This window comes from Schistocerca serialis, chromosome 8 (genome assembly GCF_023864345.2).
Source record: "Schistocerca serialis cubense isolate TAMUIC-IGC-003099 chromosome 8, iqSchSeri2.2, whole genome shotgun sequence".
NCBI lineage: Eukaryota > Metazoa > Arthropoda > Insecta > Orthoptera > Acrididae > Schistocerca > Schistocerca serialis.
In genome coordinates this window covers 237,113,229-237,128,088 of record NC_064645.1, presented here as the reverse complement: position 1 = coordinate 237,128,088, position 14,860 = coordinate 237,113,229, and the positions used below count along the sequence as shown (strand labels likewise).

At 44.4% G+C, this 14,860-nt stretch overlaps 1 protein-coding gene across 1 annotated transcript in view; it reads right to left on the bottom strand.

The window, feature by feature from the left end:
* LOC126416945 (tetraspanin-5) overlaps nucleotides 1-14,860 on the bottom strand; it is a 125,863-nt gene that overhangs the window by 67,720 nt on the left and 43,283 nt on the right. The window contains exon 3 of the mRNA XM_050084824.1: nucleotides 6,684-6,757. Within this exon, the coding sequence (XP_049940781.1) occupies nucleotides 6,684-6,757 (74 nt within the window). The remainder of the gene's footprint in view (nucleotides 1-6,683; nucleotides 6,758-14,860) is intronic.

Here is a 14,860-nt window from a genome sequence, read left to right as displayed (position 1 = left end):
TCACACACATCCATGCCCGAGGCAGGATTCGAACCTGCGACCGTAGCGGTCTCGTGGTTCCAGACTGCAGCGCCTAGAACCGCACGGCCACTTCGGCCGGCATCCAACTATTGGGATAGTGTTGATAAGGAATCAGTTGAAATTAAATTAACAAGTAACAATGTATTTTTTTCAATTCTGCGTGGAACCCTGCTCTGTCTCTAGTCAAAAAACAAAGAGAAAGAATTAACGCTGCCTCACACGATTGTTTTTAATTTTCACTACCGGTAACTTCTGATGTGGCTCATCTTTGCTTGTTTGGTGGTGCTAGTGTTTCCATTGTGTGTGTGTGTGTGTGTGTGTGTGTGTGTGTGTGTGTGTTATATTTCCTGAATTGTTCAGAAAACCGAGATTTTAAGCTTGCTGCAGGGGCAGGGTATGCACCTGTCGAAATACGGACTGCATTCCCGTAAGTTATTTGAACACTATAGGGGCCTATACGATAATTATGGAAACTTTTCTTCTAGTCTTAGGTAACACTAGTCCTGTAGAAATGTGTCAAGCTTTTTTAAATACGATATAATGGGCAACAGAATTAAATTGACATTTTTTTTAATCATCGTATTTTCTTCCCTTGCGACGCACATTTTTGAAGTTTATCTCAAAGGTGCCTACAACCTTTCCCTGAGTAAAAGCGTGGCGCCCTGCGATTTCACCCTTGGGCTTGGCGACGCTTCGAACAGCAAGGCGTCGACGCACGGGAGAAAAGGCCATAGCCCAGAAGTTCGTGTTAGGTGTAGGGTGGGTTAATGATGTCACATTGACACCAAATTTCGCCAGAATTCTGGCCAATGCCATCATGGACGTGTCGCTCTTTGGGAAAGTCTTCACGCTCTCTCTTACCCATATTTCACTCTTATTTTGTATATTGGAGGTAAGAACTGCGACGCCCAGCGTTGAAATCACGTGATTTTATTATGGGGGGAGGGAGGGGGGGGGGGCAAGAAAAACACTTCAGGCACACCGCCCCTCAGAATCGCCACGAGAAGGTCCCACGATGCGGCACAAAGGTCGTCAGTGCAGCCACCCCTTCCCTTGGTGCGTCAATTTACGGACACTTCGCGGTCTAAAACCTCAGTATGCAGCGTGTTGCGCAACGGATTGTCGTTCTTGACAACCCAAGACACTGCTGACAACCCCCAGACGATCAAACACTTCTCTATAGTCATCGCAGGGTGAAATCCCCTAAACGTGATCTCACCCGTTTTGATTGTAGCGCGACCGTTATTATTGCTCCGGTATAAAGGGTGCAACCACTAGGTACCGTTCAAAATCATTCGAAGAAATTTGAACGTGACTAGAAGCAGCAAAGGCGTTTACGCTTTCCTAGCCCTCCTGTGACGTATGCATTGGGAGGTTCGACTCTGATATGTGTGAATAAAACGGCAAGGGTCCCTCCAGTTCGGCAACACCCTTGATGTCAACGAAGCACCTTTGTAGGGCGCTTTAAAAATGTGCCTGTTCAGTAACAACCATTCACTGATTCTAGGCGCCTGTGGGATAGTCAACCCCCTCCACACCCCTCAGATTTCTTACGCCTGCAAGCAGGTGCTACAGCAGCAGTGTAGTGCTAATAGCTGTACGTTGCTGAAGTGGTTGCCTGTACTGAAAACGCCTAGGAGTTGGTGAATGCTTGTACCTAAAACAAAATGTCCGAACAGGGCTTCACGGCCCAAAGGTGCCGACCGCGCGTCTTGTCATCCTCAGCCCTTAGGCTTCACCGGACACGGGTACGGAGGAAATGTTGTCAGCACACCGCTCTCCCGGCTGTTGTCAGTTTTCGTGACTGGTGCTGCTACTTCTCACTGCATCTCAATCAAGTAGCTCCTCAACTGGCCTCACAGGAGCTGAGCGCACCACGCTTGTGAACAGGATCTGGAAGACCCGTGATGGCTCTGAGCACTATGGGACTTAACATCTGAGGTCATCAGTCCCCTAGAACTTAGAACTACTTAAACCTAACCAACCTAAGGACATCACACACATCCATGCCCGAGGCAGGATTCGAACCTGCGACCGTAGCGATCACGCGGTTCCAGACTGAAGCGCCTAGAACCGCACGGCCACAACGGCTGGCCAAACCCGACAGCGCTTAACTTCGGTGATCTGACGGGCACCGGTGTTACAATTGCGGCAACGCCGTTAGCGGTTTGTCCCTGTATAGGTACATATTTAAACTGCGTAACAAAGGTGCGCAGGAGGAACAAACAAAAGTGTTCCCAAAATGTGGGAGTTTTAGGAGGACCCTTTGACGTTTTATTCACGCATGAGGGCACCCTTTCCCCCTTCCAAAATGATAATGGTACATGAGGACTCGAAACAGGAGGGCTGAAACAGCATAAACACCTCATGGTGCTTCGGATCTAGTTCAAATTCCGTCTAATGGCTTTGAGCAGTCTTTAGTGGTTCCGACCTGTGCACCAGAGAAAAAAATTCATTCGCACTGCACTACAAAAGGGTACGAACACGTTTTCTTACGTTGCAGGCCCACAATGTTCTTAGAGACGTGTTGAATCGTCCAGAGTGTATCAGCAGTGTCAAAATTTACCAAGAAAATCGTTCTGATGTTCACCGAACTGCAGACTGTCGTTTACGACCACGATATGTGCGTAAATAAACTCCTCCAGGGAAGGAGTAGTTTCACTGACGCCCTTTCTGGCACCTCAGGAGGCCTTTTCATGTCGATTGTGAGTGGTGTTATGTGTGAAATGTTTTCTTCAACCACCCATAAGAAAACTACGTGATTTCAACATTTGGCGTCGCGGAGCGGACCGCCATTGCATAGGCGTGAAGGGAAGGGGTAAATGTAGGAAAGAAAACTTGTCATTTCCATCATGTGCCACGTCCACAGTGGCTCTGGGCGGAACTGTCTGGTAAAATGTAGTGACAACATGACATCATTAACCCATCTAACACCACACATGAACTTCCAAACTCCGGTCTTCTTTTCATATGCATCGACATTTTGCTGTTTGAAGCATCGGTTCCTTAACCCAAATAGTGCTTTTTTAGGTAGAAGTAAAATATGAGACAAAGATTGCTTGAAAATTGAAACAGATGGCCTTTGGGTTTCAGTATTAATAACACTGCACCTTGAAGTACCTCACGCTGACATTCCTACTGCAGTGTTGTTCCTGTGTTATGGCATTACGATAATTTTAACAGAGTTGATTGAATAGTTATCATCACAGAAAATTCGCGTCTAATGTAACCAGCCAAGGAAAGTAATTTAAGGTTTGCGTACCATTATCTTCAACACCTTACTCAACAAGTATGCTCTTAGCATGACAGGTTATTAGCTGGAGCAAGTGACTTTAAATGCACGTATTTTCAGACGTTCGTCGCTGATTGCCTGTCCTTTTATGGTCGTAGCTCCACAACGTTGCATTTCCGACCAATCATAATTTCGAAAATTTTGTTACATTAGACGTCCCAAACTGGCTCAAACCTCATTGCCAGCTTGTTTTTCTCCACCCTGCACAATAAAATATTAATTCCAGAGAATTGCATTCCTTCCACCTCGACTACGTCAGCGTTTGCCAGCCGGTTGTTACCTGACAAATGCCTTATGATCAGAAACCAGCTCATAGTAAAAGCAGCTAGAATATTTGCAATTTTTTTGTATGTTTCGTCTTTCACCAATCTTAGGCAGATCATGTACCAACAATGTGCACTTTCTGAGAAACGGGAAAGATCTACTGGACACCAACTCTTGTTCGACTGATAAATTGTTTATCACAACTGATTCACATACACTATTAATGCCATCGCTGAGTGTGGGATTTATGTACGTTAATAGTCCACTGATCAATGTACAGGACTTCTACAAAAATATGGAAACACTGTGATAAATGCATCCTTCAACATAAACGAATGTGCTGGCCAATGTCCACAATACGTTGGAAACGTGGTCAGAAGAATGTTCTCTGTAGTTGTGAGTGTGTTATGTCTGAGCTAAGTGAATTCGAACATGGAAAATAGTTGGAGCTCGTTTGATGGATGCTTCCGTATCCATGGGAACCACGACATTTGGGTTTCAAGAGGGACAGAATCGAAGATATACACTGCATACAGGGAAAGCGCAAAAACATCACCCGCTAAGCCACAGCGCGGAAGAAAGTGTGTGTCGAGAGATCGTGACGGACGATCACTGAAGAAAAATACGACGAAATATGAGACGAAAACTGCAAAAATCACTGCAACAAAACAACACGAAGGAAGATCCATAAGCAGGGAATTGCACGGTCAGCTGGAATTCCAAAACCACTCATCATTCATGCAGATGCCAGTAACAGGACAACGCGGAGTAACCGAAGAAAGTACACTACTGGCCATTAAAATTGCTACACCAAGAAGAAATGCATATGAAAAACGGGTATTCATTGGACAAATATATTATACTAGAACTGACATGTGATTACATTTCCGCGCAATTTGGGTGCATAGATCCTGAGAAATCAGAACAACCAATTCTGGCCGTAATAACGGCCTTGATACGCCTGGGTATTGAGTCAAACAGAGCTTGGATGGCGTGTACAGTTACAGCTGCCCATGCAGTTTCAACACGATACCACAGATCATCAAGAGTAGTGATTGGCGTATTGTGACGAGTGAGTTGCTAGGCCACCATTGACCAGACGTTTTCAATTGGTGAGAGATCTGGAGAATGTGCTGGCCAAGGCAGCAGTCGAACATTTTCTGTATCCAGAAAGGCCCGTGCAGGACCTGCAACAAGCGGTCGTGCATTATCCTGCTGAAATGTAGGGTTTTGCAGAGATTGAATGAAGGGTAAAGCCACGGGTCGCAACACATCTGAAATGTAACGTCCACTGTTCAAAGTGACCGAGTCCTGTAACCAATGGCACCCCATACCATCACGCCGGGTGATACGCCAATATGGCGATGACGAATACACGCTTCCAATGTGCATTCATCGCGATGTCGCCAAACACGGATGCGACCATCATGATACTGTAAACAGAACCTGGATTCATCCGAAAAAATGACGGTTTGCCATTCGTGCACCCAGGTTCGTCGTTGAGTACACCATCGAAGGCGCTCCTGTCTGTGATGCAGCGTCAAGGGTAACCGCAGCCATGGTCTCCGAGCTGATAGTCCATGCTGCTGCAAACGTCGTCGAACTGTTCGTGCAGATGGTTATTGTCTTGCAAATGTCCCCATCTGTTGACTCAGGGATCGAGACGTGGCTGCACGATCCGTTACAGCCATGCGGATAAGATACCTGTCATCTCGACTGCTAGTGATACGAGGCCGTTGGGATCCAACACTGCGTTCCGTATTACGCTCCTGAACCCACCGATTCCATATTCTACTATCAGTCATTGGATCTCGACCAACACGAGCAGCAATGTCGCGATACGATAAACCGCAATCGCGATAGCCTACAATCCGACCTTTATCAAAGACGGGAGCGTGATGGTACGCATTTCTCCTCCTTACACGAGGCATCACAACGACATTTCACCAGGCAACGCCGGTCAACTGCTGTTTGTGTATGAGAAATCGGTTGGAAACTTTCCTCATGTCAGCACGTTGTATGTGTCACCACCGGCGCCAACCTTGTGTGAATGCTCTGAAAAGCTAATCATTTGCATATCACAGCATCTTCTTCCTATCGGTTAAATTTCGCGTCTGTAGGACGTCACCTTCATGGTGTAGCAATTTTAATGGCCAGTAGTGTAATTTGATCGGATGAGTCTTGTTTCACATTGTTTCTAACCTCTGATCAAGTTCACGTCCCGAGAGTGAAACATGGTCGGGGTTCTGTGATGCTCTGGGCAGCCTATCGTAGTAGTCCAAGAGCCCCATGCTTACTTTGCAAGTTCACGTTACTGGCAACGATGTTACCATTTTGCCAGATCAGGCCCATCCCAATGGTGCAATGCCCTTTCCCAATGGTCAGGCTGTGTTCCAAGACGATCCTCTTCCCACATCTCGCATCGCCCAAGAATGGTTTTGAGAGCACAAGCATGAATTGTCGTATTTCCCCTGGCCACCAGTAACCAGATCTCTTTATTTTTGATCCTTAGTGGACTACTTTGGAGATAAGGGCGTACGATAGCTATCCACCTCCACCACTGTTACCTAAGCTTGCCATTATTTTGCACGAGAAATTGTATGAGATACCTCGAAAACAACACAGGACCTGCATTTTTTCCGGGACGACTGGAAGCTGTTTAGAATGCCAGCGTGTTTCCTAATCCGTATTAGGCATGGTAATGCATTGTGTTTTTGATATTTCAATGTTTTTGACCAACCCCTGTATATAAGTTCTACGTGGTTTTTCGTTACAGCGGCCTACCAATTATTTTCCTCATTTTAGAATTTTTACATTATTATATTTATGACTTGCTCTGAGCTCCAAACGAAAACGAACTTCAGAGTCTTTATTTGTTCTACATCCTTTAAGGGCATTAGAATCAGTTACTGTGGCGACTCGGGTTCACTCACACAGGATTTATTTAAAGATAATATTATCTAATGTATGGTACACCTGCCTTGTATAGTACAGTGCAGTAGACCACAGCACAATAGGTTGTTACTGCGTACGGTATGTAATGCATTGTAACCCTGCCTAGTACAGAACAGTACAATAGAGTACAGCACAATAGGTTGGTACTCACTGCGGAGAGTAGGCAGGTGTTCTCGCGTAGAGCACCGACGCAGCCCGTGAAGCCGATCACGAACGTCGTCGTTCCTGGAACACAACACATACACAATGTACAGGTCTGCTTACATCCTGCAAATAAATTAAATGTACCACGACTGTTCAATAAGCCTTTGTTTTCTTCCTTCTCCCTCGCCATACACGACGCAACTAAAAATCTCTGAGTACAGGGCACAGACGAAGCCATTTGTCGTTTCGTGGGGACCACAATTTCATTCTAAGCTTCTGCAAACATCATTCGTTTCCTAGTGAGGGTTGAACATCATTTATCAATGATTTCCATGTTAAACACATCTCTCACAGTCATAGAGCGTTACAGAAGGGAAAACAACCTGTGTTAGAAAACGTGACATTTCCAGCGTCATTAGCCGCCGATGAATCCTTCTTTATTCACAACTGGTTTCAGTATTCACATGATCTTCAGGCAGCATGAAATTATTTACAACAGACTTCGAGGCAACATAAATAGGATGATGTCAAATAATACAGACGCCACGTTGCATCTCTATCGTCGAAAGTAAAATATATTACACAGTCGATGGTAAAATGTACTAACACTGCAGAAGAAGATGACCTGTGAATTAAGAGCGGTTGAAGTATGGGATTTTTCAAGTACTTAGGATCTGCACAAAATATGTCCTGTCGTACATAGAACCCAAAACCCATTGCTTTTTTCTGTATGTGTTTTTCAATAGAACCGCAGAAGGGGTAAAAGGCTGTCACCTTTTTTAAGGAACCAGAGCCCCATTTGCCTAAAGCGGTATCGTGACATAAGGACAATCTAAATCTGGATGGCCGGATGGCAACTGCAACATCCGTTATCCCAAACGCGAGTCCTATTTCTCACCACGACGTCACTTCCCTCAGTCTGTGTGTTCTAATAGAGTACATGTAAAGGGAGGCGTTTATGGTGCTCTGCACACCAGGTGACCTGTTTAGGCTGAACGCTCCACTTTATGTTTCTAACATCACCCACTTCTCCTTTTCTTTGCTTCTGATAATCATCATCAACAACAGAAACATGATTCCCCACAAAAGCAACCAACACAGACAAATCTACAGAGGGATAAAGAGAGAGCTAGGACAGTTTGCAGTGTTGAAAAATTTATTCAAGATGGCGGCTATCCCTGGGTGTTCCCCCACCTCCTGTCTGTGAAAGGTGAATGTGACAATGTCGCACTTATGCTATCACCACCCCCACTCCTCCCCCTCCCTCACTTCCACTCCTCTCCCCTACTTCTCCTCCCCACCCCCATTTCGCTCTCCTCCTCTATTTGGGGACTGGTAGGAAAAAGTCTCAGTCTGCTTTGAGTTGCTGGAACGAAAAGAGATACGGCCCTGTCTTGAAAATTGTGTTCATTTATTCTTGTGTGTATTATTCAGATGCAAGAATTTACAAATTTTGGTAGGAAAATCGAACTGACAATTATCCTACAGGCTACCCAATTGAAATTCAAATAAACAATAAACACAACCGCTTAAAATTGGCAGGACAACAGAAAAATGCTCTCGTGAAAAAACGGATCTCATGACATGAAATGGGAAGCAAATTCGAGCAACACATTGTCGATTTATTTAAACAATAATTTAATTAATTAATTAAATTACTGGGAAATGTGTTCAATTTACGATACGTTGGTGTTGGAAAGAGTACTTGTAAGCATAGAGCTGAAGACTGTGTCCATAGTCTCCTACACAAGGAATGGAAGGAGATGGTACTGGATGAGTGAAGGGGGAATACCTTGCAGCAAATAATGGTGATGCAGCAGGATGGACTGAGCACGCATTTTGCAGTTCGTGGAAACTGCTGCCTGTGCTTGATCTGTTCGTATTTTTTGTAATGGCCCATCAATCCACAGAGCAGGAGATAACTTTTTCCTATTCCACCACACCAGACTGAATGAAGCACAGGTGCTTGCCTTGATGTTTCGGGCTCGAATGAGGACGCTTAAAGCGGGTTTTGTTCCCTCTTCGATTGCTTATGTTCATCCTAGACCATAATACCACTCGAAACTCGTGGTCAACTGTCGGAAAACATCTGCCCGAAAAACTGTCGTCCAATGATGTACAAGTGTGTAGCTACTGAGGAACTTATACACAGATACATGGTAAGAAGGGACAGGACAGCAAACTGTCGCTGAATTGTACGAAGAGTAGCCAGCTACCGATCTATAAGTGAAAAAGCTGTTGAAGAACTTTTACGCAGATAAATGGTTAGCAGGCACAAGACAACAAACTATCACTTAAGCATAGGAAGAGTTGTCTCCTACCGATGTACAAGTGTAGAGCTGTTGAAGAACTTGTACAAAGACATACATACTTGGTAAGAAAGGGCAGGGCAGCAAACTATCACTGAAGTGTAGGAAGCCCAATACATGCTACCACAAACGACAGCAAATGCTTCACTGCTGTAATTATACAGGGTGTTACAAAAAGGTACGGCCAAACTTTCAGGAAACGTTCCTCACACACAAATAAAGAAAAGATGTTATGTGGACATGTGACCGGAAACGCTTAATTTCCATGTTAGAGCTCATTTTAGTTTCGTCCACCTACGCTCAATGGAGCACGTTATCATGATTTCATACGGGATACTCTACCTGTGCTGCTAGAACATGTGCCTTTACAAGTACGACACAACATGTGGTTCATGCACATTTCAGCCGAAGTGTTCGTACGCTTCTCAACAACAGATTCGGTGACCGATGGATTGGTAGAGGCGGACCAATTCCATGGCCTCCACGCTCTCCTGACCTCAACCCTCTTAACTTTCATTTATGGGGGCATTTGGAAGCTCTTGTCTACGCAACCCCGGTACCAAATGTAGAGACTCTTCGTGCTCGTATTGTGGACGGCTGTGATACAATACTCCATTCTCCAGGGCTGCATTAGCGCATAAGCGATTCTATGCGACAGAGGGTGGATGCATGTATCCTGAAACAAAGTGTTTGAAGTCACGCTGATACGTTCTGTTGCTGTGTGTTTCCATTCCATGATTAATGCGATTTGAAGAGAAGTAGTAAAATGAGCTCTAACATGGAAAGTAAGCGTTTCCGGACACATGTCCACATAACATATTTTCTTTCTTTGTGTGTGAGGAATGTTTCCTGAAGCTTTGGCCGTACCTTTTTGTAACACCCTGTATATAGAAATTGTTGTTAAGAAACCACCGCCGCGTAGGATTAGCCGAGCGGTCTAGGCGCTGCAGTCATGGACTGTGCGACTGATCCCGGCGGAGGTTCGAGTCCTCCCTCGGGCATGGGTGTGTGTGTTTGTCCTTAGGATAATTTCGGTTAAGTAGTGTGTAAGCTTAGGGACTGATGACCTTAGCAGTTAAGTCCCATAAGATTTCACACACACACACACAAGAAACCACCACTCATAAACAATGTATCATATGCAGCGCGCGCGCGCGCACACACACACACACACACACACACACACACACACACACACACACTGGAACTGAGCAAAATAATCGTAATAAGACAACTACCGGAAACATTATATCATTGTCAGCAGACGGATCTCTTTCTTTACCATCATCGACAGGTTTGAATAGGACTGGAAAATCGGTATCACTATACTAGGAGATGGAGGAGGGGAGCGGGGGCAGACGATGAGAGGTAGAAGGGGAGGCAAGGCTGGTTCCAAGATGCTTACTCTGTATCCACACATCAAGGTGAACACACATGCACCTGCTGCCACTCTCTCCTGCCGAGATCTTTTGGGGTTGGTTTTTTTGGTGGCTGGGTTATCACAAAATTTTTCTCAATTCTCAGTGTGTGCGGTGCATTATGATGCATTGTTTGAGTGGTGGTTTTCCACAACAATTTCGATGTGTAATTACAGCAGTGTCGCATTTTCCATCAGTTGCGGTAGTGTGTATTAAGTTTCCTACACTTCAGTGATAGTTTGTTGTCCTATGCCTTCTACCACATATCTGTAGATCGGTGGGCGACAATTATTCCAGCAGCGGCAAAAAATATTTCAAGTGTCCTCAGTCGAGCCCTATAGCCCTATACACCAAGGTGAGGACCTCTGGTTTATTCAGTCTAGGATAGTGGAGTAGGACAAAGTTGTCTCCGGCACTGTGGACTGATATTCCATTTCAAAAAACGCAAACGGCCCAAGCACATGCAGTAGTTCTATGAATTGCGAAATGCTACCTCAGTCCATGCTGCTTCACCATCATTATTTGCTGAAAAGTGTTCCCCTTATGCTCATCCGTTACCATGTCCTTCCATTCCTTGTGTAGGAGGCTATGGATGCAGTCCTCAGCTGTATGCTTATATGTATGTTCCTTATATGTATGTTCCTTACCTTCTCTCTGTCCAAAACCAACATCATATCATAAACTGAACACATTCCCCAAAAATTTAATTAATTAACTTAATTAATGTTTAAGTAAATGAACAATATATCCCTCGAATTTGTATCCATGTCATGAGATCCGTTTTTTCACAAGAGCGTTTTTCTATCATCCCATCAATTTTAAGCAGTTGCGTTTATTTGATTTCAAGCAGGAAGCAAGTAGGCAGTTAGGTCTCCCTGCCAAAATTTAGTAAATTCTTCCAGCAGTATAATACACACATAAATAAATAAACACAATTCCCAGGACAGTACCTTCTTCGTCTCTAGCAGCTCACCACAGACTGAGTCCTCTTCCCACCTATCCCCAAGAGGGCCGAGGTGGGGGAAGTGGTGAAGGGGAAGGGGGAAGTGGCGGAGAGGAAGGGAAGTGGGGGAGGGATGGGGTGATGACGTCATCAATGCAATATTGCCATATCTACCCCTCACAGAGAGATGGTGGGGGGAGAACCCAGAGAGGACCGCCATCTTGAACAAATCTGGCAACAACGCATCTCTCTCCCTTATCTCTCTTCTCACAGTACAATACAGATTTGAGAAGTCAATTTCACACACAATATAAAGTGGTTCTTTATTGTATCATTGTTAAGCTTCTCATAAGAAGTACTCCATGTGGCTGTTTCACATATTGTACAACCTCCATGTTCATATGCACATTACTGATACATGGTCCCCCATGCGGACTCAAAAATTGATTCGTATGCCATATATCACGTGAATTGGTGCGTAGTGTCCCTATGTATGTGGCTGAAAATGACTTCAGTATCGAAATTGGAAAATAATGCAGATAATAAACAATAAATTAACAGCCTACAAAGGACACTGTTTTCTTTTACAAAATGCACTGTTCAGTCACATTAATGTCACTACCTGTCAGACGCCTGAACAACCTCATTTTGCAGCGTGCACCACTACACAGCGTCCAGAAAGAGAGTCAGTGAAGTTCTGAAAGGCACTGAGAGGGACATGAAACCACGCCGACTCCAGTGCGCTGGCCAGGTACGCTAGGTTTCTCGGTTGAGGGTCCTAAGAACAAACAAGTCTGTTAAGATGATTCCACAGATTCTCGATTCGGTTAAAATTCAGGGAGGTTGTTGGCCAGGGAGTATGGAAAACTCATCCTGGTGCTCTTCAAACCACGCGCGTACACTGAGAGCTATGTGACACATTGCACTGTCCTGTTGGTAGATGCCACTGCGCCGAGGAAAACCAAACCGCATGTTGGGATGTTCATGGCCTGAAGGATATAGATGCAAATTTGTGTTGAACCAATGTGCCTTTCAGAATGACGAGATCGCCCAGCAAATGTAACGAAACCATTCCCCAGACCATAACGTTCCCTTCTCAAGCCTGACCCCTTCCGTTGTTTGTTGAAGGGTTTTGGGTAATGGAGCATAAAACGTAAATAATCTAAAAAGGCCACCTGTAGTCATTTAGTGGACTTCTAGTTGAGGGATTAGCGTGCAAATTTCAACCTTCATCGCTGATGAACAGCAGTCAACATTGGTGCAGAAACCAGGCAAGTGCTGTAGAGGTCCATATGTAGCAACATTCAGTGAACAGTCATTGATCAGACACTGTTGGCAGCAGTCTGTTGCTCAACATCTGTATGTCTGTTCTCCCGTATGCTTCTCTACAGCCATCGTTCGTCCCTATCATCTATAGCCCATGGTGCATCACAGTTGCCTCAGAATACGTTTTTGATAGCGCCATTCTGCCATGCACAGTATACCTTAACCACAGCGGCACGAGTACAACTTAGAACCTTATCTGTTTCGAAAATGCTTTCACCATGGCCCAAAAGGTAATCATCACCCTCTTTTGGACGTCCGATAAACAATGACTGCTATGTTTTCCGCGTTTGCTGACACACTTTGTACGAGGGTCACTCCAAAGGAAATGCACACTGTTTTTTTAAATTCTTTTATTTTTTATTCTACATGTTTGAAAGTTGTACAGTGTGTAGATACATCCTTTAGGAACAATATTTTCATTTCTCCACATCATTTCCATCCCTCTCAACTGCCTTACTCCATCTTGGAAACAGCGCCTGTATAACCGCACGGTAAAATTCTGGACCCACCCGTTGGAGCCACTGTTTGGCAGCGTGCACAAGGGAGTCATCATCTTCAAACCTTGTTCCACGAAGAGAGTCTTTCAGTTTCCCAAAGAGATGATAGTCACATGGAGCCAGGTCAGGACTGTAACGCGGGTGTTTCAGTGTTGTCCATCCCAGTTTTGTGATCGCTTCCATGGTTTTTTGACTGGCATATGGCCGTGCATTGTCGTGTAACAGCAAAACATCCTGGTTTTGGCGATGAGGTCGAACACGACTCAGTAGAGCTTGAAGTTTCTTCAGTGTCGTCACATATGCATCAGAATTTATGGTGATTCCACTTGGCATGATGTCCACAAGCAAGAGTCCTTCGGAATTTCGTGATGGAAACTCTGGCACACCCAGTAGACGCCAGTGCGAGAGGCTCCACCACTGCGTCCCTGTCGTCTCTGCCTTAGGGGTTTACCGCAATAGGATGGCACAGCAGCAGAATAAAATGCAGTTTTCTTCGAATTCCACGTGTGCGTTATGGATAGTTTTACCTGCGAGATCCAGTTAAGACCCTCCCCGTCCTACCTAGGATGAAATATTTGAACCCCAACGGTAAGCGAGTACTTTTATTCATGTGAAAGTGAGAGAAACTTTTCTAAATTTTTGTGAATCGTGTAACTGAGGCACGACTTGCGTACCAGTCTGATATTCACCTAGCGGGTTGTGGGAGAGCGTCTAAAAGCCACATCCAGGTTGGCCAGCACACCAACCCTCACTGTCAACTGGGTTAGCGTACCTCCTCGTCACGGAAGGAGTGCATTAATACGTATGGCTTTATGGTTGGGCATCTCAGGTCTGTTCATACAACAAACTGGAAAAAAGGCGTTGGGAATCATGAGCATCATACATGAGGCCCAGATCGAAGAATATATCCTGTTACAATCATATTTAAAATACTTATAATAATGCACTTTCAGAATACTGGCCAGTTGGAGAATGAGGAAAGTATCGATCGTCAACTTCCTTGCACCCCGCTCCTGACGTTCCACATCAATCACAATAGCTTTACAACACAGAAAAATCACTTTACAATCCGGGATATGCAAGTTTTCCTCAAAACCTACTTCCATACTGAAATAGCAGAACTACATCTCCTCCTGACACAAAAAATGTAGCACGTTTCCTACATATGATCTAAAATATTTGTAAATTGAATTTGAGTTTACAATAAAGCAGTTTTCAAATACCCAAAAACTCACTCATCACTTCTATATATACCTTACACATATGACAAAAACTTTAAATATCGCAACAAATAACACATAAGTAGCTACTTATTAGACCTTAATACCACGAAAATCTTTTCTTCTGTCGAGATGACTTTCCTTAAAAGAGAGTCCTCTTTCTTCAGTTCATCTCGGGAGATCTCCACTAACTCGTCAAATGCAGGTACTGACATTCTTACGAAATAGAAAATTTTCACACTGTAATTCCTCACATCATTGTACAGTGTGTGAAGTAACCCATTTATATCAAAATTAACATTATGGGGATGTACCCAGAACTTCTTTTCTGCATTCTCTTTACACTCAGGAACACTGAAAATAGCACACCAAGATGGATATGAAATTTATTATACGTAATGACACAGATGAGAGATTCACTTGATCCCAAAATCAAGACAAGTAAACAAATACAGTGCAACATCAATAATG